The sequence below is a fragment of the Heptranchias perlo genome, chromosome 6 (genome assembly GCF_035084215.1).
Source record: "Heptranchias perlo isolate sHepPer1 chromosome 6, sHepPer1.hap1, whole genome shotgun sequence".
In the NCBI taxonomy this organism is placed as follows: domain Eukaryota; kingdom Metazoa; phylum Chordata; class Chondrichthyes; order Hexanchiformes; family Hexanchidae; genus Heptranchias; species Heptranchias perlo.
This window is the reverse complement of record NC_090330.1, coordinates 84,183,255-84,206,311: the sequence shown is the minus strand read 5'-3', so window position 1 is coordinate 84,206,311 and position 23,057 is coordinate 84,183,255. Positions and strand designations below refer to the sequence as shown.

The window sequence follows — 23,057 nt, the reverse complement described above, 5'->3', positions numbered from 1 at the left end:
CCTTTGAACATCAACATTTCCCAATCTCTCACCATTTAAAAAATACTCCGCATTTCTGTTTTTCCTACCAAGGTGGATAATTTCACATTTTTCCACATTATATTCCATCTGCCATGTTCTTGCCCACTCACTTAGCCTGTCTATATCCCCTTGAGGCCTATTTGCATCCTCCTCACAACTCACATTCCCACCTAATTTTGTATCATCAGCAAACTTGGAAAAATATTACATTTGGTCCCCTCATCAAAATCATTGATATATATTGTGAATAGCTGGGGCCCAAACACCGATCCCTACGGTACCCCACTAGTCACAGCCTGTCAAGACCTGTTTATTCCTACTCTCTGTTTTCTCTCCGTTAACCAAATTTTTTTTATTATTCATTCATGGGATGCTGGCAAGGCCGGCATTTATTGCCCATCCCTAATTGCCCTTGAGAATTCACTCCATGCCAGTATATTACCCCCATTTCCACGTGCTCTAACTTTGTTCACCAACCTCCTGTGTGAGACCTTATCGGAAGCCTTCTGAAAATCCAAATACACCACATCCACTGGTTCTCCCTTATGTATTCTACTAGTTACATCCTCAAAGAACTCCAAAAGGTTTGACAAACAGGATTTCCCTTTCATAAATCCATGTTGACTCTGCCAAATCCTATTATTATTTTCTAAGTGTCCTGTTATCACATCCTTTATAATAGATTCTAGCATTTTCCCTTTACTGATATCAGACTAACAGGTCTGTAATTTCCTGTTTTCTCTCTCCCTCCTTTCTTAAATAGTGGGGTTACATTTGCTACCCTCCAATTTGCAAGAACTATTCCAGAATCTATAGAATTCTGGAAGATGACAACCAATGCATCCACTATCTCTATAGCCACCTCTTTCAAAACCCTGGGACGTAGATCATCAGGTGCTTAGGATTTATCGACTTTCAGTCCCATTAATTTCTCTAATACTATTTTTTTACTAATATTAATTTTTTCAGTTCCTCATTCTCGCCAGACCTTTGGTTCTGTAGTATTTCTGGGAGTTTTTTTGTGTCTTTTTCTGTGAAGATAGGCACAAAGTATTTGTTTAATTTCTCTGCCATTTCCGTATTCCCCATTATAAATTCTCCCGTCTCTGTCTGTAAGTCATGTGATCAGATGTCACGTGATCAGAATGTCACATGATCAATCCTCCAGGAATGCCTCCAACCAGAGTTGGCAACCCTACCTCATATATATATTTTATCCATAACTGCTTACAAATGGCTATGCATAGCATCATGTTATATAGTTTTGGGAGTATGTCCTCTATCAGCAAGGCTTCCGAGGTCCTACCTTTGTTTCCTGGACAACCAAATCCCAACAGCCATTATGGTGCATTGCCTGTTAGCCAATCTCCATTTTGTCTTTAAATTGTACACCATATGTTATTAAACATGACTGCAGTCTCCTTGACAATAGCTGAGATCACCATTACATTTAGTATAATATTAAACACTCCAAGATTTCTACTCACCTTAGATTACAAGCATTCACTTTCTATATTTCTTATATATCCAAGGCATTAAATTTAAACTATTACAATTAGAAATGAAAATATCTTTATTTTAATTGCTTCAGAACAATCCAAATTGATTGCAAACATGGGGTCGACGTGAAATTTAGGTTACCTGTAAGTTTTCTACTTTAGTTTTGTAGAATAGGTAGCTTTTTGCCTTTACTGCCTGGATGTGAAGCATAGTATGGGCAGAGCACAGAGAACAAATTGCGCACCTGTAATGGAGTCCAGTCCAATTTCCTTCCATTAATTTACACCCAGAAGACAAAGATGAAAATCTATTCCAACTGTAATTGCTCATAGGTAACCTGTAATAATATTTCACTACCTTTAACCCTTTAATCTATGTTCACTTCAAACTATTATATGAATGGGCTACCTATGACATAAACTTAACCTGTTTTATAAGGGATTTACAGTTCTGAAATGTATTATTCATCTTGGACTAATATGAATCTATTCCCTACAGGGTTGTCATCTGTAATTGCCTTTTCATGGTACGCTAATCGAATTACTGCAGACTTCTATGATCCCATGATTGTAGAACAAAAGTAAGTTTTCACTATGGAACGAGCTTAATTTTCTTCTAGGCTATTAAATTTAATGACAGACAAATGGAGTGAAGCTCACTGAGAATGTAAAGTATTGCCATCACCATTCCTCTCTAAGTACACCAAATAAAACTATTAACAATACAATACGGACTCCAGAACAGCATTTTTAAAAAGATTTATTAATTTAAAATTTTAGTATTGAAATTTTTAGTATTTGTTTGAATTGTTAAATGAAATAATTTTGATTCTTTAACTTGTTTGATCTACACCTTCTTTCATTTTTATGTGATATTATTTGTTCCATTGCAATGAATAGAAGCGTGGAATTGGTATTAAATAATGGCAAATTTTGTGATTTGTACTATGGCTTATATTAAGCATGTGTTACTAAAATTAATTAGTCACTTTTTGTCCAGAAGTGATATTGATGAGTCCTTCTTTCACTTGTTACTGGATTCTAAAGATCTTCCACTAGATTTTTTAGATTGGGAGAAGAAAATTAACTAGGAGTGGAAAAATAGAAAGTGCTCATCCTTTTCTGCAGGGAGTAGCTGATCTAAACATTTCCTTCAAACTGAACTTTTAGTTATGCTCGATTATGATTCTTCGTGGTAAAGAGAGAAAAAATATAATTGCCTACTTTGTTCTTGTGCTAATTGTGCCGTTAGAACATTTAAGATTGAATGTGTGCACAAAGCAATCATCTTTAAGCTACCCTACTTAACTAAAAAAAATTGGGTGAGATAAGTAATCAGATAGGAGACATTTAGGCTGAAAAGTACTTCACTGGGGATGCTGTACCTTCATCTAATCTCCAAGCTTTTTAAAAAACACAGGTGAAGCTTAAGGAGCCCAAGAAGCCTACTGGGAACTGAGGTCTAAGGTTTAGGCTGTTCTACTGCGTGTAAACTATACTAAAGGTGGATGTCAAATTGGGCAGAGGAGGATGTGACTTACAAGAACACAGTGACAACTCAACAGAGCAGACAGCCCTGCAGTTGGTAAAGGCACCTGGTTTGATCAAGGTTCTGGTGCTGTGGGAGAGTCATCAGAAAAGCAAAATGAAAAGCACAAAAAAAACTGACAACAAAAAACAAATATAGGCAGAAAAAGTTAAGTTTATCCCCACTAGTAATGATAATTTACACATGCCCCAATGTTGTTAATCATCGTACGTTGGGGGATACACTATTTTATAAGGGCAGGAGCATTCTACCATGTAATACACAATGTATTATTCTGCGGCTAAAGTGGAACTGCCTGTAACCTAGCATGTCCTTTTAAAGCCACAAGGTCTAATTGCTGTAAATAGGCACATCTTGATGTTAATTAGAGGCTAATAACTGATAGACACATTAGGTTAATTAGAAAATGGTTCTATTGTTGATGAGAAAGTATTTTTGTAGATTGCAAATAGCTTGTAAATCCCTGGCTTCTCTCAAAACTCAGAAGAAACCATCACGAAATAACTCTTTTTAATACTTTTTAAAAATAAGTATAACAGAAACTTGCATGAATGACAAAGTTGGTCAGTAGGAATGATAAAAGGTTGGTTACCGAGGTGGAGTGATCGAGGTAAAAGTGGCAGATGGGTAGCCTTCCAAGCTTTACGCTTCACGTTTTCTCACTATCCTCCACTTTTCCCAGTTGCCATGATTTGTGTTGGATAGCAGAATTGCTTCAATGCCTTGTGCAGTTATCCTGATTGCCTCAACAGACAGTTTTTGAGGACTCTCAGAGGGTGTCAGTTTGCAGAAGTAGAAACAAGATCATCTGTTCCTTCTTTCCTCCCACAAGAAACTGTAGAGGGTGCCTATGGGTCATAATGTCCTACATGACTTGCAAGGAAGAGATTGTCTGCGCCCGGGACATGCATCCCAATTTTCATTTTTTTACATTTTGAGGAACTCATATAAACCACAAGGTTATTGTTACAACTTTCATGAGTCCACAGCAGATATTTCTCACAGGTTCAGCACCACTGGTCAATCTTAATGTAAGGAATTTCCTTACATTTGTCCACCCCAGTCCATCACCGGCATCTCCACATACTGGTCAATCTTGTAAGTGGACCACATCCATTCTGATCCAGAGTGTATCTTTACTACTCAATATCTACTAGCATGACCCAGGGATCATAACATGGATCCCCTGCTGCATGTACCAGTGTTACAACTTTAGGATTTTGCCTCAAATATTCTCTCATGTACAGTGATGCTAGTCACTCCTGTAAATAGCTGCAGTATCTTACATTTAGGGGTATGCCTGCACAGCCCAAAATCTAATTATATGATAGCATAACCTAGGGTGTCACAATAGTATCATAGTTTCATAGCAGGTACAGCACAGGAGGAGGCCATTTGGCCCATCGTGCCTATGCCGGCTCTTTGAACAAGCTATCCAATTAGTCCCATTCCCCTGCTCTTTCCCCATAGCCCTGTCAATTTTTTCCCTTCAATAATATCCCCATGTGATTTAAACTAAATGTCTGGGTCATTCACTTGTCCATTTCTTCAATCTCTCCAAAGGAGGACTGGCAAACACTTAGGTAAGATGAGGCCAGATATGAATTGTTAAGCTGTTTTATTTCACAGCATATGAACATACAGGGCAATAGTTATAATTGGATTCATTTACTTCAATAAATACAACTTATCTTTGTATAATAATACACAATACTACACTTCCCCACATTGGCCAGTCATCTTGTTTGACTTAAATAAAATAATTACTAACCCTACATTCAAACCTCCTTGCAGCCTTTGCTTGGGGACTGAGAACCTTTGCAGGACCTGACTGTCTGTGTTTCTGGCTCTGTATTTTCTTTATTGCCCTCTGATCAAAGCTGGAAGGGAAAGCCTACCAGAACCCTTGCTGAATGCTCAGGAACACAGACTTCCCAACACAATGGGTGTGATGAAGCTAATGAATTGATTACTGTTTTCAGTTTTTGGGGAAAATAATTTCTAATAGCTTATTAACCACCTATTGTCTTTGTTTTTCTAAAACTTGGTATGAATACACAATGTTTTTGGGCCAAATGGCCTCCTCCTGTGCTGTACCTACTATGATACTATTGTTACACCCTAGGTTATACTTTTGAAAGCCATGAATGAATCTGCTTCCACCACCCTTTTAGGCAGCTCATTCCAGATCATAACTACTCACTGCGTAAAAAAGTTATTCCTCGTGTCGTCTTTGGTTCTTTTGACAATCACCTTAAATCTGTGTCCTGTGGTTCTCGACCCTTCTGCCAATGGGAACTGTTTCTCTTTATTTACTTTATCTAAATGCTTCATAATTATGAACATGTCTATCAAATCTCCTCTTAACCTTCTCTGCTCTAAGGAGCACAATCCCAGCTTCTCCAGTCTATCCGTGTAACTGAAGTCCTCATCCCTGGAACCATTCTAGTAAATGTTTTCTGCACTGTCTCTAAGGCTTTCACATCCTTCCTAAAGTGCAGTGCCCAGAGCTGGACACAATACTCCAGTTGTGGCCAAACCAGTGTTTTATAAAGGTTCAACATAATTTCCTTGCTTTTGTATCCTATGCCTCTATTTATAAAGCCCAGGATCCCATATGCTTTCTTAACCACTTTCTCAACCTGTCCTGCCACCTTCAAAGATTTATGCACATATACCCCCAGGTCTCTCTGTTCCTGCACCCCCTTTAGTATTGTACCATTTAGTTTACATTGCCTCTCCTCATTCTTCCTGCGAAAATGTATCACTTTGCACTTCTCTGTTTTAAATTTAATCTGCCATGTGTCTGCTCATTCCACAGCCTGTCTCTGTCCTCTTGAAGTCTATTACTATCCTCCTCATTGTTTACTACACTTTCAAGTTTTGTATCATCTGCAAATTTTGAAATTGTGCCCTGTACACCCAAGTCCAAATCATTAATATATATCAAGAAAAGCAGTGGTTCTAGTACCGACCCCTGGGGAACACCACTGTATATCTCCCTCCAGTCCGAAAAACAACCGTTCACCACTACTCTCTGTTTCCTGCCACTTAGCCAATTTCAAATCCATGCTGCCACTGCCCCTTTTATTCCATGGGCTTCAATTTTGCTGTCAAGCAATTATGTAGCACTTTATCAAAGGCCTTTTGAAAGTCCATGTACACAACATCAACCGCATTGCCCTCATCAACCCTTTCTGTTACCTTATCAAAAAACTCAATCAAGTTAGTTAAACACGATTTGCTTTTAACAAATCCGTGCTGGCTTTTCTTTATTAATCCACACTTGTCCAAGTGACGTTAATTTTGTTCCGGAATGCCGTTTTTAAAAGTTTCCCCATCACCAAGGTTAAACTGACTGGCCTATAGTTGCTGGGTTTATCCTTACACACTTGCAATTTTCCCGTCCTCTGACACCAACCACGTATCTAAGGATGATTGGAAGATTATGGTCAGTACCTCTGCAATTTCCACCCTTACTTCCCTCAGCAACCTAGGATGCATCCCATCCGCACCTGGTAACTTATCTACTTTAAGGACAGCCAGCCTTTCTAGTACCTCCTCTTTATCAATTTTTAGTCCAACCAGTATCTCAACTATCTCCTCTTTTACTGTGACTTTGGCAGAATCTTCTTCCTTGGTAAAGATAGATGCAAAGTATTCATTTAGTACCTCAGCCATGCCCTCCACCTTCATGTATAGACCTCCTTTGTGGTCCCTAATCGGCCCCAAACCTCCTCTTTCTACCTATTTACTATTTATATGCCCATATAAGACTTTTGGATTCCCCTTTATGTTAGTTGCCAGTCCATTCCCATACTCTCTCTTTGCCCCTCGTATTTCCTTTTTCACTTGCCCTCTGAACTTTCTATATTCAGCCTGGTTCTCACTTGTATTATCAACCTGTTCTAATATTGAACCGAGCTCTGAGTAAAGATGCGCTCTGTTTTGCAAGAGAAAGAATAATGACAAGTAAGAGTCTTGGAGGTAATTGGGATCATAGCCTTAATGTCTTAATCATGAGCTAGCACTAGCAAAAAGTGTAGCACTGGGCCTTTGCCAAACTAATTGACATCTGGCTATCGCAGTTTCTGACATACCCATGTCTAGTTGAATGACACCTTGAAAAGATCCATATGATGAGTTAACCCTCTTTATTTGGTATGGTCAGTGGGCTCATCTTATTAAGAATTTGTAACATAAAGCCATGCTTTTCCTTATCTAAAACAATCTTACATTGTTACTACGAATTATGTATAATCTATATTCATATACAATTCCTACTACCATTGCATATTTTGCTTTATTTTCCTTCATGTATATTTTCATGACATAACAACCTAGATTTTCCTCTGTGGTGACTATGTTATACCCCCAGGTCTCTCTGTTCCTGCACCCCCTTTAGAATTGTACCATTTAGTTTATATTGCCTCTCCTCATTCTTCCTGCGAAAATGTATCACTTCGCACTTCTCTGCGTTAAATTTCATCTGCCATGTGTCCGCCCATTCCACCAGCCTGTCTATGTCCTCTTGAAGTCTATTACTATCCTCCTCATTGTTTACTACACTTTCAAGTTTTGTGTCATCTAATGTACTGGTATGAATGTACTAAATGACTTCCCATTGTTTCCTACTTAACATCCTGAATTGCACTAAATTTTAAGTTAAAAAATATATCTCAGGGAATTACATTCTAATATTATGTGGTTCATTGCCAATTTGGCATTGTGCAGTGCCTGAATGTAGTTTGTTCAATTCAAAGCCCTAATTCAGACCAGAAATATCCAGTCTGAAAGATGAGGCTTGCTGGACATGCAGGGGTAACATTATATGTTTAGGATGCTAAGGAAGTATATTCTGAAAGACTGTACCATCTGCTGGACTTTTTGAGTGATGCCTCACTTAAGAATGAAAGAAAGCATGGAACAAGAGAAGGCCATTTCGCCCACCTAATTTATTGCTTCCACAGACTATGTATAATTGGTTCTCATGGATGTAACCAAACCAATTAATTTTGAAAACTTTTCTTCCTGCCCCAAAGTTAGGTCAAACAAAACTCCAGAATACTGATCTGTTCTTACATCTAAATTACACATCCTAGACCAACTGCCTTGGTATGGTATTTCCATAATCCCAGAAGCTCAGCAACCATCATGTTCCACAGAACATTCAATTATCCCTATATAAGCTTATTCTTATAACCTTCCTGACAAATATTCAACTAGCTCTTTCCAAATGTGTTAATCAGCATATTATTAATGGCTTTATTTGGGAACCTATCCCATGAATTTAAAACTCAGTGGATGAAAAATGCCTTCTAGCCTGAAGACTTATGTAAGGCATGTGAATTTTTATCTTCCTTTCTTCCAGTTATGTGTTTACAGTCCAATCAAATAACTTGCTTGTATCTACCTAATCCATTCCACTTAGAATTAAAAGCTGTATCGTAGCTCCTCTATATCTTTACTCCAATGGAAATAGTAACAGATTGTTACATTTACCATGGATTTTTAATGTTGGATATACAATCTGTGACTATTAATTGATTAGACACTAAGGGAATGATTTTAGGAGGCGAATGCGGGTGCGTTGGGGGCAGGGGGGGTGCTCTGAAAATCGCCCAAATCCCGTTCGGGTTCAGAAGCCGGCTCCAGCCCGCTGGCTTCCGAGTTTCCCAGGGACCCACCTGTGTGCGCGTGGGTGACCCGAAAACAGAAGTCCCGCCGGCAATTAAAGCCAGCGGGATGACAGTTAAAGAGCCATATGTACCTCATTGAGGTACTTCAGGTACTTTACCTGTGGCAGATGAAGGGATTAGAAAGATTTTTAACTTGCCTGGCAGGCATGAAGGGCCTGATCAGGGAAAACGAAACTAAATAAATTAAATAAAAAAACATGCAATGAGGTGAAAACACGAAATGCACCTACCTTTGAAGCCTGCTCCAATGTCCGATGTCTCCTGTTCCGATGTTCCCTCTTCACCCTCCCGATGTCCCCCCGCTGTCCCCACAATCTCACCCTCCCGATCTTCCCCTCTCCCCCACCCGATCTCCCCTCTCTCCACCCCCCGGTCTTCTAGTCCAGCACCGGATCTTCCATTCTCCACCCCCGTCCCGGTCTTCCTTCCAGCATCGGATGACGTCTGGCTCTCTCTCTCTTTCTCGCCCCCCACACCTCACATTGCAGCTCCTGATGGCAGCCAGTCTGTCAATCAGGCTAGCTGCCGGGAGCAAAACCCGGAGAGGACGTTAACCAATATCAATCAATGTGCGATCTCGTCATAAACGGTAAGTTTGGTTCATGCAGGTTGGCCACACGCCCAATCGCCCCCCCGCTGCCATCCCGCATCCCCGCTAATATTGGGATCTAACAGTTGTAGTATTTTTTAAGCCAATCTTCACTTTTCTTTGCAACCTTTATGTTGATTTACATCACCTCATTTCTATCACGTTGCTTTAGATATATGCTGATTTCTACATACTAACCTTTTACATACAAAATTATTTAATTGCTGTTTCAAACAATATAGATATCAATTTGTCACAATTATCAAGATGGAGTAAATTTTACACGATGCAGAGTTTAACATACTGTGCATTTTAGTGATATGCTGATCTCCACATCCTGAATTCTTGATTTGTGCACCTGTCACTAAAGCTCTATACTGGGAATGCTATCTCATAACATCAACTCTGTAACCTACTAAGATTATTGCAGGTTGTAAACACTTAGCCAACCTGTCCGAGAGAAAAATTAAAAAATATTTATCTTGCTTCTGCAGATATGAATTAGGAGCTGCTTTGTTCATTGGCTGGGCTGGATCTTCACTTTCCATATTGGGAGGTGTGATATTTTGTTTCTCCTTATTTGATGGTGAAGATTCTCCAAGGTAAGAAAAAATAAGCTTGCTGAGATATTATATGGTTTGAAGAAAACTCAGTGCATTTAGAATCCTATTCTTATGGAATTGAACATGTCATAATGAACATACAAAACAACCTGGACACTCATTAGAAGTTGTAACGTTAACATTACAGTAGACTAGCTCCTTTAACCAGTTATCTTTGTGAGTTATACAAGGGATGTGTATAACTTAAAAATTCTTCTTACATTGCCACCAAAGGTAGTTGAAATTACATCTCAATCTTCACTGAAATAAACCCCTGGCTCCCAAAATTAACTTTTTGACTATTACATTTATCTAAATCATATTAAACATCTTGGGCTAAAATTCAATTTTGGTAGAGGCACAATGGACAGTAATGGATCGTCCGCCTGTTTTACACCCTGCCCCATTTTGCTTTCTATTGAAGTCAATGGAAAGTAAAACCAGGCGGAATGTATAATAGGTGGCTGATTCACTGCTGCCTATTTTGCGTCCTCGCTAAAGTTGAATTTTACACCCTTTTGTCTATACGCACTTCCTGCCTACAAAATCATACTTCCTGTTGTCATGCTTTTTGGCACATTTTTGTGTCAATGTTTTTCATGATAAATTCCTTTGTCCACTTATAATGGAAAAACCCTATATATACTGGCTCTTGTTAATTTATAACAGGTCCTGACCATTATGTGGCACTGTATTATTTTTTCACCACAAATAGCTCAAAATGCTTTCTCAATTTTTTTCCACCTGCCATTTTTTCTCAGTCACTGAAATTTCTAATTTCCAAAATAAGGATTTAAACAAAATAAAACATTCTAAAATTACATATTTTATTGAATTGTCCTTTGTATCTTTTAATTCCTTCATTAAAGCTTTTACTTGAAGGCTTCAGCCTCTCCCAAAAGCCTGGGCTTTGATTTAATATTTTTGCCAAGAATTCTGATGCTGTTAGCTGAATTCAGTTTGTGCAGTCTGAGCACGTGCAGTGTACCCAATTTTTCATGGTGCATCAGTACCAGTCAGTAGCAGATCTACTAGAATATTTTCCATTAGCTTCTAGAAGTTTCTGCCCGGTTGTTTTTCAAAATTGTCTGAAGGAAACCTAGAGGATAAATTTCAAAAACTTTATTCAGGTAAAGTGTATTGACTGTTTTTAAAACAGAGAGGAGTGTGTGTGTGTGTAAGCATGTATGTGTGAGAGAGAAAGAAAAAAGACAGATTACTGGTTACGCACCTGTTGTAACTTTAGTTTTGTGTTCTATAAACATCAGATAGTGCATTAACCTGAGAGAGTCTGTCCTCATCTTAATTTCATTTAATTTTTCCAGAAAATGATCAGTTGGATTTTGAAGCAAACAGTCTGTAATTATCACTCATGTTATATTGACATTTAGAAAATATTAACATTCCAATTTCTGATATATGTAAGGACACACAGAGAGGGTACCTCAGAGAGGAGGGGGGACAATAGCATTATTGCACCACCTACAGTGAGGCAGGATGGGATTTCCATCTACAATGATGATGTGGTACTGACCCCACTATAAATTGTAGGGTCAGTTAATTTAAATATAGGGACGCATGTGGACTCTCCAAATCCAGCCTGCAACAATGGAAATGGTTGGCAGAAAAATTGGGGAAGTGGCAGGAGTTGACCCAAAATGGTTGGCAGAGGGGGGTGTTTAGAAAAAAGCTGAAGGAGAGGGAGAAACCTATAACAGGAGCAGAAGATGAGCAGCCAATCTCAGCGTTTCCGACCTTGATGTCCTTATAATGAAGAGACAGAGCAGGCGGAATGGGTTGTTTGGGGTTGGGGGCCAGAAACCCTCCAAGAATTGATGCACAGGGAGGTGGCTGTGGCAGTGAGTGCCACTTCTTGAACCCGAGGCTTCATTTAATGACCTGACCAGAGCAGACAAGGTAAGCTATCTGCTCTCCCTGACTTTTTTTGTGGTCTCACATCACTGCGAAGGAAGAACTTTGGTTTGGTAGAACTGTGGAAGCTGGGGTGTGACACAACTGGGGGTGGAAAGTGAAAGTTGGTTTACTGGTGCATTCCTGATGTCTGTCAGGAGTTAGGGGAGGGGCAGGATATGGTTCTGGCAGCACTGCGTAGGGTGGCTCCCATGTGTGGTTTCACTGGCTTGTGATTTCTGTGGGATCTCTGTAAACACTCAATTTGTTTTATCGTGATCGGTTTTGTGTTTGCCTTTCTATCTCTCTGTCTTTCTCTTTCTTTCTCTCTCTCCCTCTCTCTCACATACACACAGACAGTTGTAAAACAATGTAAACATTCTAATTACCAACTATCAACAAAACACAGGAGATAATTAGAGCTTTCAAAATTCAACTCATTTGAAAAAGCTCAAATTAAGATCAGAAGACATTCTGGCTCAAAATGCCACAACCTTTTAGGGGCAAAAATAATATAATTGGGGTGGAAATTTAGGGTGTAAGTCAAACCCACCAGAGTTGCACCCATTCTTAAAATAGACTCTAAAGTCTGGTAGAACTGAACGCTGGCAGGAGATGTGCTCACCTCCAAAGTGGCTTGTGCATGAAACAACAGGTTAATGAGGGAAAAACTTGTCCCAGAAATTTACAGGCTTTGTCCACAATCTTTATCTGAAATATCAGCTTTGACTGGAGGGATTAGAAAAATAGGGGGAAGAATTGGATAAGGGCCGTTTTCGGGCGGGGGTAGCGTGATGAAGATATCTGAAAATAAGATCGATGGGCTGCACCATCACTTTCTGTACTTTCAGCACGTGAACTTCGTGCTGCATGCTAATTATCATGATATCTCCATGCAGCCAGTGCTACCCATGCTGCTGAGAGGTTGCACAGAGAATGAGGAAGTTGGAAATGGGGCGTGCACAGACCATGTCATCTACAGCTTGCACCTCTTAAAGGTGCAGGTGCACATTTCAAATGGCAGGTACACAGTTCACTAGGAGGAAGGAAAGATGGCCGTGAGGATAGCAGGACCAGCACGAGAGAGAGCTCTATGTTTCTCCGATGATGCACTAGAGGCCCTGGTGGAAGGGGTAGATGAAAGGAGGGCCAACATGTACCCATAGGGTGGCAGGAGACCTTCCAGCCTGCAGGTCTGCAGACATTGGCAGGTTGTAGCGCAGGAGGTCAACGCCAGGAGCATGGCACCACGCACATGGTTGCAGTGCCGAAAGAAGTTCAGTGATTTGACATGAGTGGTCAAGGTGAGTGAATGCAAGTGTCAAGTGGCACATCCTACCAACAGCACCACTGCTCTATGCATCACACTCCCTGTCACCCACCCACCAACAAACACTGCCCATCCATATGAAATGCTGCATTTCACCCGCACATAGTACCACACTTGCAGGTTACACAACCACCACTCACAGGTCACACACGCTGGCAGCTATTCGGCCATGACAGGCACGTCACCCACACACATTGCAGGATACTCACTGATATACTGTTCTCTGTCTTTCAGGAGAAGGTGACATATAACAGCCTGTCACAGGAGAGGCTTGAGGGTGGACGGGCATGCTTATTCACATATATATTCACAATATGTATCAATGATTTGGATGAGGGAACCAAATGTAATATTTCCAAGTTTGCTGACGACACAAAACTAGGTGGGATCGTGAGTTGTGAGGAGGATGCAGAGGCTTCAAGGCGATTTAGACAAGTTGAGTGAGTGGGCAAATACATGGCAGATGCAGTATAATGTGGATAAATGTGAAGTTAACCACTTAGGAAAGAAAAACAGAAAGGCTGAGTATTATTTAAATGGTGATTGATTGGAAAATTTGATGTACAAAGGGACCTGGGTGTACTTGTACACCAGTCACTGAAAGCAAACATGTAGGTGCAGCAAGCAGTTAGGAAGGCAAATGGTATGTTGGCCTTCATTGCAAGAGGATTTGAGTACAAGAGCAAGGATATCTTACTGCAGTTATACAGGGCTTTGGTGAGACTACAACTGGAGTATTGTGTGCAGTTTTGTTCTCCTTACCTAAGAAAGGATATACTTGTCATAGAGGGAATGCAGCAAAGGTTCACCAGACTGATTCCTGGGATGGCAGGACTGTCGTATGAGAAGAGATTGGGTTGACTAGGCCTGTATTCACACGAGTTTAGGAGAATGAGAGGGGATCTCACTGAAAGGTATACAACTCTGACAGGACTGGACAGACTGGATGCAGGGAGGATGTTTCCCCTGGCTGGGGGGTCCAGAACGAGGTGTCACAGTCTCAGGATATGGGGTAGGACATTTAGGACTGAGATGAGGAGAAATTTCTTCGCTCAGAGGGTGGTGAACCTGTGGAATTCTCTACCACAGAAGGCTGTGGAGGCCAAGTCACTGCATATCTTTAAGAAGGAGCTAAATCGATATCTAGGCATCAAGGGGTATGGGGAGAGAACGGGAATATGGTACTGAGCTAGAGGATCGGCCATGATCATAGTGCATGGCAGAGCAGGCTCGAAGGGCTGAATGGCCTTCTCTGCTCCTCTTTTTCTATCTTTCTATGGGCGCTAAATTAGGCCGTGTAGCACCCATTGTTTCCGCTGTACACGGCCTCTCCGACATCCAAGATGGCGTCTTGGATGCGCACGCACGTTTCTTGCAGGACATGCGCCAGTCGCCATCCTGATATAGGAGTTAACGCATGCGCTAAAACTGGACGCTGGACGCATGTAAAGTAGGGAGAAAATGGCTGCTATTTAAAGGGACCATGCAGGTTAGTTGCTGGATTATTGCTTCTGGCTGCTGGAAGAGTAGGAAATGTTTTTTGAAGCTCCCTATTATTGAGAGTTCCTACACTACTTTTGAGATTGCTTTGGCAGGTACTGTCTTACGGGTCAGAAAGTTACAACCCTGGTGGAACAACATTCCTGCCAACCATGGGTGGTCTGCTCGGGCTCCCGCTGGGCATTGAGCATGACTGGGATCATGCAGAGAGGCCACGCCCAGCAGGTCAAGCTGCGAGGAGACGGAGATGAGGAGGTGCAGGGCACTGAGCAGGAGGTCCTACCCAATGAGGGCCCTCCGGGATCAATTCTCTTACCTCAACATGACCGAGGAGGATTGCATCCGACGCCTGAGGTTCAGCAAGGAAGCCGTCACCGAGATCTGTCAACTGGTGCAGCCACAACTGCAGCCTCAGAGCAGGGTGAGGACAGCATTGCCTGTGGCTGTGAAGGTCACCGTGGCACTAAATTTCTAAGGCTCAGGAGCATTTCAGGTCTCTGCTGGCAACATGTGCAACATCTCGCAGTATGCAGTGCACTGCTGCATAAGGGAGGTCACAGATGCACTGTACCACACTAGGAACAGGTTCATCACCTTCCCTCTCAACAGAGACAATCAGAACGAGCGAGCATGGGGGTTTGCCCGCATTGCTAGCTTCCCCATGGTGCAGGGTGCCATGGATTGCACCCATATTGCCCTGTGTGCCCCACACATCAACTCGGCTGTCTTCGTCAACTGAAAGGACTTCGACTCCCTCAACGTGCAGCTAGTGTGCAACCACACGCATCGCATCTTGGAGGTCGATGTCTGTTTCCCTGGGTGCAGTCATGACGCCTTCGTCATGCAGCAGTCCAATATGCCAGCTATCTTTCATCCGACTCAGCAAGGCAAAGGCTGGCTATTGGGCGACAAGGGCTATCCCCTCACGATGTGGCTCATGACAGCGGTCAGGAATCCACGCACACGTGCAGAGCAGGCCTATAATGAGAGCCATGCTGCCACACGCAACATCGTGGAGCACACCATAGGCCTCCTCAAACAACGCTTCCGCTGCCGAGACTGGTCTGGAGGAGCCCTGCAGTACTCCCCTGAGCAGGTGGGCAGATTCGTGGTGGTCTGCTGCATGCTGCACAACCTCGCCATCATGAGGGACCAGCCTTTGCCACCAATGTTCAGAGAAGATTCTGAGCCAGAGGTGGAGGAGGAGGAGGAGGCTGGGGAGGGAGAGGCGGAGGAGCAGGAGGAGGAAGAAGCTGAGGAGGAGCTGGAGGAGGGGGTGGAGCCGGAAGAGACAAGAGGAAGACACAAGGGTGCAGCAGGAACCACACGCCTTGTCTGCAAGGGCTGTGTGTGCTCGCCTGATCCGTGCCCGCTATCAATAATTGGAACGATATCCCCCAACTCACCAACAGTCCAACATTCCCCACCTTTCCCGTCCCACAAGACAATCAAATCGCCCCCCATCTGATTACACATTGGTGTCCCTCTTAGCTCATTGCATGAATAAAAACCACCACCAAATGCAGTATCAAACTCTCATTTATGGATCAATAAATGAAATTATGCAAACATAACAGAACTATTCACCCTTTGTGCATTCCCTTAGTGCCTGTTGTTCATGTGCCTTTACCTATCCTAGTGCTCCTACGAGATGCTTCCCCGGTGGCTGGAGCATGGGTGGTGGAAGGCTGCTGGCCTTCAGTGGTGAAACGTCCAGATGGCCTTGTAGGACGACTTCGAGCAGCTCTGGGCCTGGAGGGTCCAGCTTCAGACTGCACCATCTCAGCATGGGCTGCAGCAGTCTGGCCTGGCTGGCCGAGAGCCAACAACAGCGACACTGGCAGAGTGGCAGGGGTGGGAGCAGGAATGCTGTCGTCCTGAGAGAGGACAGCGGGTCCGACTGCCATGGCATCACTGTCACTCTCCTGGGGCGGGGCCTCAGCAATCCTGGTGATCAGCTGGATTGCTGGAGTGCTGTGATGCCCTGGAAGCCCCATTCCACAGTGGTTCCCAGAGCCACGATAGCAGCAGTCTGAGCTTCCATGGCAGCAGTCTGAGCTGCAAATGCAGCAGTTAGAACTTGGATGGCAGGTGTTTGTGCTGCAATGGAAGCTGTGACATCAGTCATCAGATGCTGCATCATGGTGGGTTCCACAGGTGTGCTGCGCAAAGCCCTGCGCCAAATTGGAGCTGGACTCCTCCATGCCCCTTCTCATTGTGCGCAGGCTTTCTGGCAGGCTTTCCAGTGCCCCATGCATTTGTTGGTGGACGCCCAACAAATACTATGTGCAGGTGAGATGCAGCATTGCGTATGGATGGGCAGTGTTTGTTGGTGGGTGGATGGGGGGCAGGAGGTGTCATGCATGGAGTATTGGTGCAGTTGGTAGGATGTGCCACTTGACACTTGCATTCACTCACCTCGACCACTCGTGTCAAATCATTAAACTTCTTCCGGCACTGCACCCACGTGCGTGGTGCAATGCTCCTAGCATTCACCTCCTGCGCCACATCCTGCCAATGCCTACGCAGCTGTAGTCTAGAGGGTCTCCAGCCACCCTGCGGGTACATGCTTGCCTTCCTTTCATCCACACCTTCCACCAGGGCCTCCAGAGCATCGTCCGAGAATCGTGGAGCCCTCTCTCTTGCCGGTGCAGCTACTCCCGATGCCATTCTCCCTTCTCCAACTTGGCTGTGTATTTGCCATTGGAAATGTGCCTGCACCTTTAAGTAGTGCATGCTGCTGATGACGTGCGCTGTGCACGCCCCATTTCCAACTTCCTCATTCTCCGTGCAGCCTCTCACCAGCGAGGGCTGCGCTTGCTGCACGGAGATTTCATGGTAAGTAGCAGGCAGCACGAAGTTCACATGTTGCCTGCATAGGGTCCGTCGGGCGTGGGGCTACCAATGCCCAGAACGGACCCTTATCCAAATTTTCCCCCTTTGTTTCTATGCTTACACATCCTCACCGCCCCCCCAGAGGAGAGAGTGCTTCGGATCATTGGGCGGGCCGTCGGTGCAGCCGTGACAAAGAGCCGCGCTGGAGGTCCCAATGAAGGGGGTTTCTGCATATCTAATGCTCCCTCTTCTTTCCCACAGCTCCCTCCTCTCATAATCTTTTCTGACTCACATGCTGCAGATGCTGTTGGCACGTACGTCTTACGTGTTCCTCTCCCCGCTCCACAACTCAACCTGTTTCCCTTTGTTATTGCATATACCCAAGAACACGTGGCGGAACCGTCCGAGGAGTAGGGGGGCACTGAAGCCACACCGTCACTCGATCTGACATTTGCTTCCACCAGCTCAGCGACTGACACTGCGTGTCCTTTAGAGGTTAGGTTAGAGAAGGGATCTGCACGTGGTGAGACACCGAACACAAGTGCGCAGGAGCTGGGTCGGAGGGAATGGATACCATAGGGGCCAGCTCGCCAGAGGGTGAGGTCACTCACTGGTTCTACTGCAGAGGAATCAGATGAGGACTTCGATGGGCCAGGCTACAGAAGACGGCTTATGGGCTTACACCACAAAATGCTTGGAGCACTGGAAAACCTGCCAGAAAGCCTGCGCACAATGAGAAGGGGCATGGAGGAGTCCAGCTCCAACTTGGCACAGGGCTTTGCGGAGAGCTTAGAGCCCATCCTTTCCAACATGGAATGGATGGTCACCTCCATCAGCACACCTATGGAACCCACCATGATACAGCATCTGATGACAAATGTCACAGCTTCCATTGCAGCACAAACATCTGCCATCAAAGGTCTGACTCCTGCCTTGGAAGCTCAGACTGCTGCTATCGTGGCTCTGGATTCCACTATAGTAGGGGACTTTAACTTTCCCAACATTGACTGGGACAGCCATAGCATTAGGGGCTTGGATGGAGAGAAATTTGTTGAGTGTATTCAGGAGGAATTTCTCATTCAGTATGTGGATGGCCCGACTAGAGAGGGGGCAAAACTTGACCTCCTCTTGGGAAATAAGGAAGGGCAGGTGACAGAAGTGTTAGTGAGGGATCACTTTGGGACCAGTGATCACAATTCCATTAGTTTTAAGATAGCTATGGAGAAGGATAGGTCTGGCCCAAAAGTTAAAATTCTAAATTGGGGAAAGGCCAATTTTGATGGTATTAGACAGGAACTTTCAGAAGTTGAATGGGAGAGTCTGTTGGCAGGCAAAGGGACGTCTGGTAAGTGGGAGGCTTTCAAAAGTGTGTTAACCAGGGTTCAGGGTAAGCACATTCCTTATAAAGTGAAGGGCAAGGCTGGTAGAAGTAGGGAACCTTGGATGACTCGGGAGGTTGTGGCCCGAGTCAAAAAGAAGAAGGAGGCATATGACATGCATAGGCAGCTGGGATCAAGTGGATCCCTTGAAGAGTATAGAAATTGCCGGAGTATAGTTAAGAGAGAAATCAGGAGGGCAAAAAGGGGACATGAGATTGCTTTGGCAGATAAGGCAAAGGAGAATCCAAAGAGCTTCTACAAATACATAAAGGGCAAAAGAGTAACTAGGGAGAGTAGGGCCACTTAAGGATCAACAAGGTCATCTATGTGCAGAACCACAAGAGATGGGTGAGATCCTGAATGAATTTTTCACATCGGTATTTACGGTTGAGAAAGGCATGGATGTTAGGGAACTTAAGGAAATCAATAGTGATGTCTTGAGGAGTGTCCATATTACAGAGAGGGAGGTGCTGGAAGTCTTAACGCGCATCAAGGTAGATAAATCTCCGGGACCTGATGAAATGTATCCCAGGACGTTATGGGAGGTTAGGGAGGAAATTGCGGGTCCCCTAGCAGAGATATTTAAATCATCCACCACTACAGGTGAGGTGCCTGAAGATTGGAGGGTAGCAAATGTTGTGCCTTTGTTTAAGAAGGGCGGCAGGGAAAAGCCTGGGAACTACAGACCGGTGAGCCTGACATCTGTAGTGGGTAAGTTGTTAGAGGGTATTCTGAGGGACAGGATCTACAGGCATTTGGAGAGGCAGGGACTAATTAGGAACAGTCAGCATGGTTTTGTGAGAGGAAAATCATGTCTCACGAATTTGATTGAGTTTTTTGAAGGGGTAACCAAGAAGATAGATGAGGGCTGTGCAGTAGACGTGGTCTACATGGACTTCTGTAAACAATTTTACAACACCAAGTTATAGTCCAGCAATTTTATTTTAAATTCACAAGCTTTCGGAGGCTTCCTCCTTCCTCAGGTGAACGATGTGGAAATGAAATCCTCGAAATGAAATCGCATTTATAATTCACAGAACAATGCTTGGTGATTACAGACAGTTTTTTCAACTGCCCGTTGCCAAGGCAATCAGTGTGCAGACAGACAGGTGTTACCTGCAAGGTCTCAGAATATACAAATCACCAAAAAAAAACAACAAACAAAAAAAAACAGAGATAGAGAGGTAGAAACATAGAAAAGACAGCAACTGACCCGTTATATTAAAAACAGATAACATTTGTTCGCTGGTGGGGTAACGTGTAGCGTGACATGAACCCAAGATCCCGGTTGAGGCCGTCCTCATGGGTGCGGAATTTGGCTATCAATTTCTGCTCGACGATTTTGCGTTGTCGGGTGTCTCGAAGGCCGCCTTGGAGTACGCTTACCCGAAGGTCGGTGGATGAATGTCCATGACTGCTGAAGTGTTCCCCGACTGGGAGGGAACCCTCCTGTTTGGCGATTGTTGCGCGGTGTCCGTTCATCCGTTGTCGCAGCGTCTGCATGGTCTCGCCAATGTACCATGCTCTGGGGCATCCTTTCCTGCAACGTATGAGGTAGACAACGTTGGCCGAGTCACAGGAGTATGAACCATGCACCTGGTGGGTGGTGTCCTCTCGTGTGATGGTGGTATCTGTGTCGATGATCTGGCATGTCTTGCAGAGGTTACTGTGGCAGGGTTGTGTGGTGTCGTGGACGCTGTTCTCTTGAAAGCTAGGTAATTTGCTGCGAACGATGGTCTGTTTGAGGTTGGGTGGCTGTTTAAAGGCGAGTAGTGGAGGTGTGGGGATGGCCATAGCGAGGTGTTCGTCGTCATTGATGACATGTTGAAGGCTGCGGAGAACATGGCGTAGTTTCTCCGCTCCGGGGAAGTACTGGACGACAAAGGGTACTCTGTTGGTTGCGTCCCGTGTTAGTCTCCTGAGGAGGTCTATGCGATTTTTTGCTGTGGCCCGTCGGCACTGTCGATCGATGAGTCGAGCGTCATATCCCGTTCTTACTAGGGCGTCTTTCAGCATCTGTAGGTGTCCATCGCGTTCCTCCTCGTCTGAGCAGACCCTGTGTATTCGCAGGGCCTGTCCATAGGGGATGGCCTCTTTGACGTGGTTAGGGTGGAAGCTGGAAAAGTGGAGCATCGTGAGGTTGTCTGTGGGCTTGCGGTAGAGTGAGGTGCTGAGGTGCCCGTCTTTGATGGAGATTCGTGTGTCCAAGAAAGAAACTGATTCTGAGGAGTAGTCCATGGTGAGCTTGATGGTGGGATGGAACTTGTTGATGTTATCGTGTAGTCTCTTTAGTGATTCCTTGCCGTGGGTCCATAGAAAGAAAATGTTGTCGATGTATCTGGTGTATAGTGTTGGTTGGAGGTCTTGTGCAGTGAAGAAGTCCTGCTCGAACTTGTGCATGAAAATGTTGGCGTATTGGGGTGCGAATTTGGTCCCCATGGCTGTTCCGTGTGTTTGGGTAAAGAACTGGTTATTGAAGGTGAAGACATTGTGATCCAGGATGAAGCGGATGAGTTGTAGGATGGCGTCCGGAGATTGGCTGTTGTTGGTGTTGAGTATTGATGCTGTCGCAGCGATGCCGTCATCATGGGGGATACTGGTGTATAGTGCCGAGACGTCCATCGTGGTGAGAAGTGTTCCTGGTTCAACTGGTCCGTGGGTACTGAGTTTTTGTAGGAAGTCTGTAGTGTCGCGACAGAAGCTGGGGGTTCCCTGTACGATGGGTTTCAGGTTGCCCTCGATGTATCCAGAGATGTTCTCACACAGGGTTCCGTTGCCTGATACGATAGGACGTCCGGGTGTGTTGGCTTTGTGTATCTTTGGGAGGCAGTAGAAGTCTCCCACGCGGGGAGTACGTGGGATGAGAGTGCGTAGGATGCTTTGAAGGTCTGGATCGAAGGTCTTGATCAGTTTGTTGAGCTGGTGGGTGTGTTCTTTGGTCGGATCTGCGGGTAACCGTCTGTAGTGTTCCTGGTTGTCCAGTTGTCGGTATGCTTCTTTGCAATAGTCCGTTCTGTTCTGTATGACTATGGCTCCTCCTTTGTCCGTTGGTTTGATGACGATGTTGCGGTTGGTCTTGAGAGCGTTGATGGCGTTGCGTTGTGCTTGGGTGACATTCTGGACTGTCTTCTGAGTGCGGCTGATGAATCTGGCATTGACGCATTTCCTGACAGCTTGAGCGTACATGTCCAGCTGAGGGCAGCGACCCTCCGGAGGAATCCAGTTTGACTCTTTCCTCTTCGGTTGCTGTACCGCAGATCCCTCTGTCTGCTGTTCTGGATCGTTGATTGTCTCATTGGGTTCGCTGCTGAAATCTTGGGATTTGTGGAAGAATTCCCGGAGCCTCATTCTCCTGATGAATTCCTCTGTGTCCGCCACTAGACCGATGGGGTCCATTCTGGTGGTGGGGCAGAAATTGAGCCCTCGGCTGAGAACTTCAATTTCGTCTGGTTGAAGGGTGTGGTCGGACAAATTGACGATAGACTTCCCTGTGGTTGCAACCGTAGTACCGGGGGAGGCTTGGTTGATGCTGGTGGTGCTGTCGAGTTTCTCAAGCTTCCTGCTCTTGGTTTTCATGTAGGCAGCGTAGTTCCGTTGCCTCGTCTGTTTGGCGGTGTCTCGTAGCTGGTCTGCTGTGTCCTGAGTACAGGTTGAGAGTATGGACTCTATCTTGGTTTCGAGGTTGCGGCGTCTGCTGTAGAGTTGGTGTACGAGATGGCTGCGGAGTGTGCGAGAGGTAGGACGGCAGAGTCTCTCAGCGTAATCTGAGTTGTATGTCGACTTGAGTGGGTTCGTGATCTGTAGTCCTTTCGGGATCTTGTCTGCTTTCTTGCAGCTCTGTAAAAACTTGATGTCTGTGTCGATATGCGCAATCTTCTTGGCGATCCTCTCCACTGTGAGCCGGCAGTTTGTGGTGTCGATAGTAGCCATGATGTGGAGATGCCGGTGACTGTTGGACTATAACCTGGTGTTGTAAGATTCCTTACATCTATACAAGTCTAACACAACCTCTCTGCTTTTCAATTCTATCCCTCTAGAAATGAACTCCAGTGCTTGATTTGCCTTTTTTATGGGCTTATTAACCTGCATCACTACTTTTAATGATTTATATGGCTCTGCCCCCAGATCCCTCTGCTCCTCTAC

At 44.4% G+C, this 23,057-nt stretch overlaps 1 protein-coding gene across 1 annotated transcript in view; it reads left to right on the top strand.

The window, feature by feature from the left end:
• The window catches only part of LOC137323079 (claudin-10-like), a 92,783-nt gene that overhangs the window by 56,780 nt on the left and 12,946 nt on the right, over positions 1 to 23,057 (top strand). The window contains exons 3-4 of the mRNA XM_067986478.1: positions 2,020 to 2,101; positions 9,852 to 9,959. Coding sequence (XP_067842579.1) covers positions 2,020 to 2,101; positions 9,852 to 9,959 — 190 coding nt within the window. The remainder of the gene's footprint in view (positions 1 to 2,019; positions 2,102 to 9,851; positions 9,960 to 23,057) is intronic.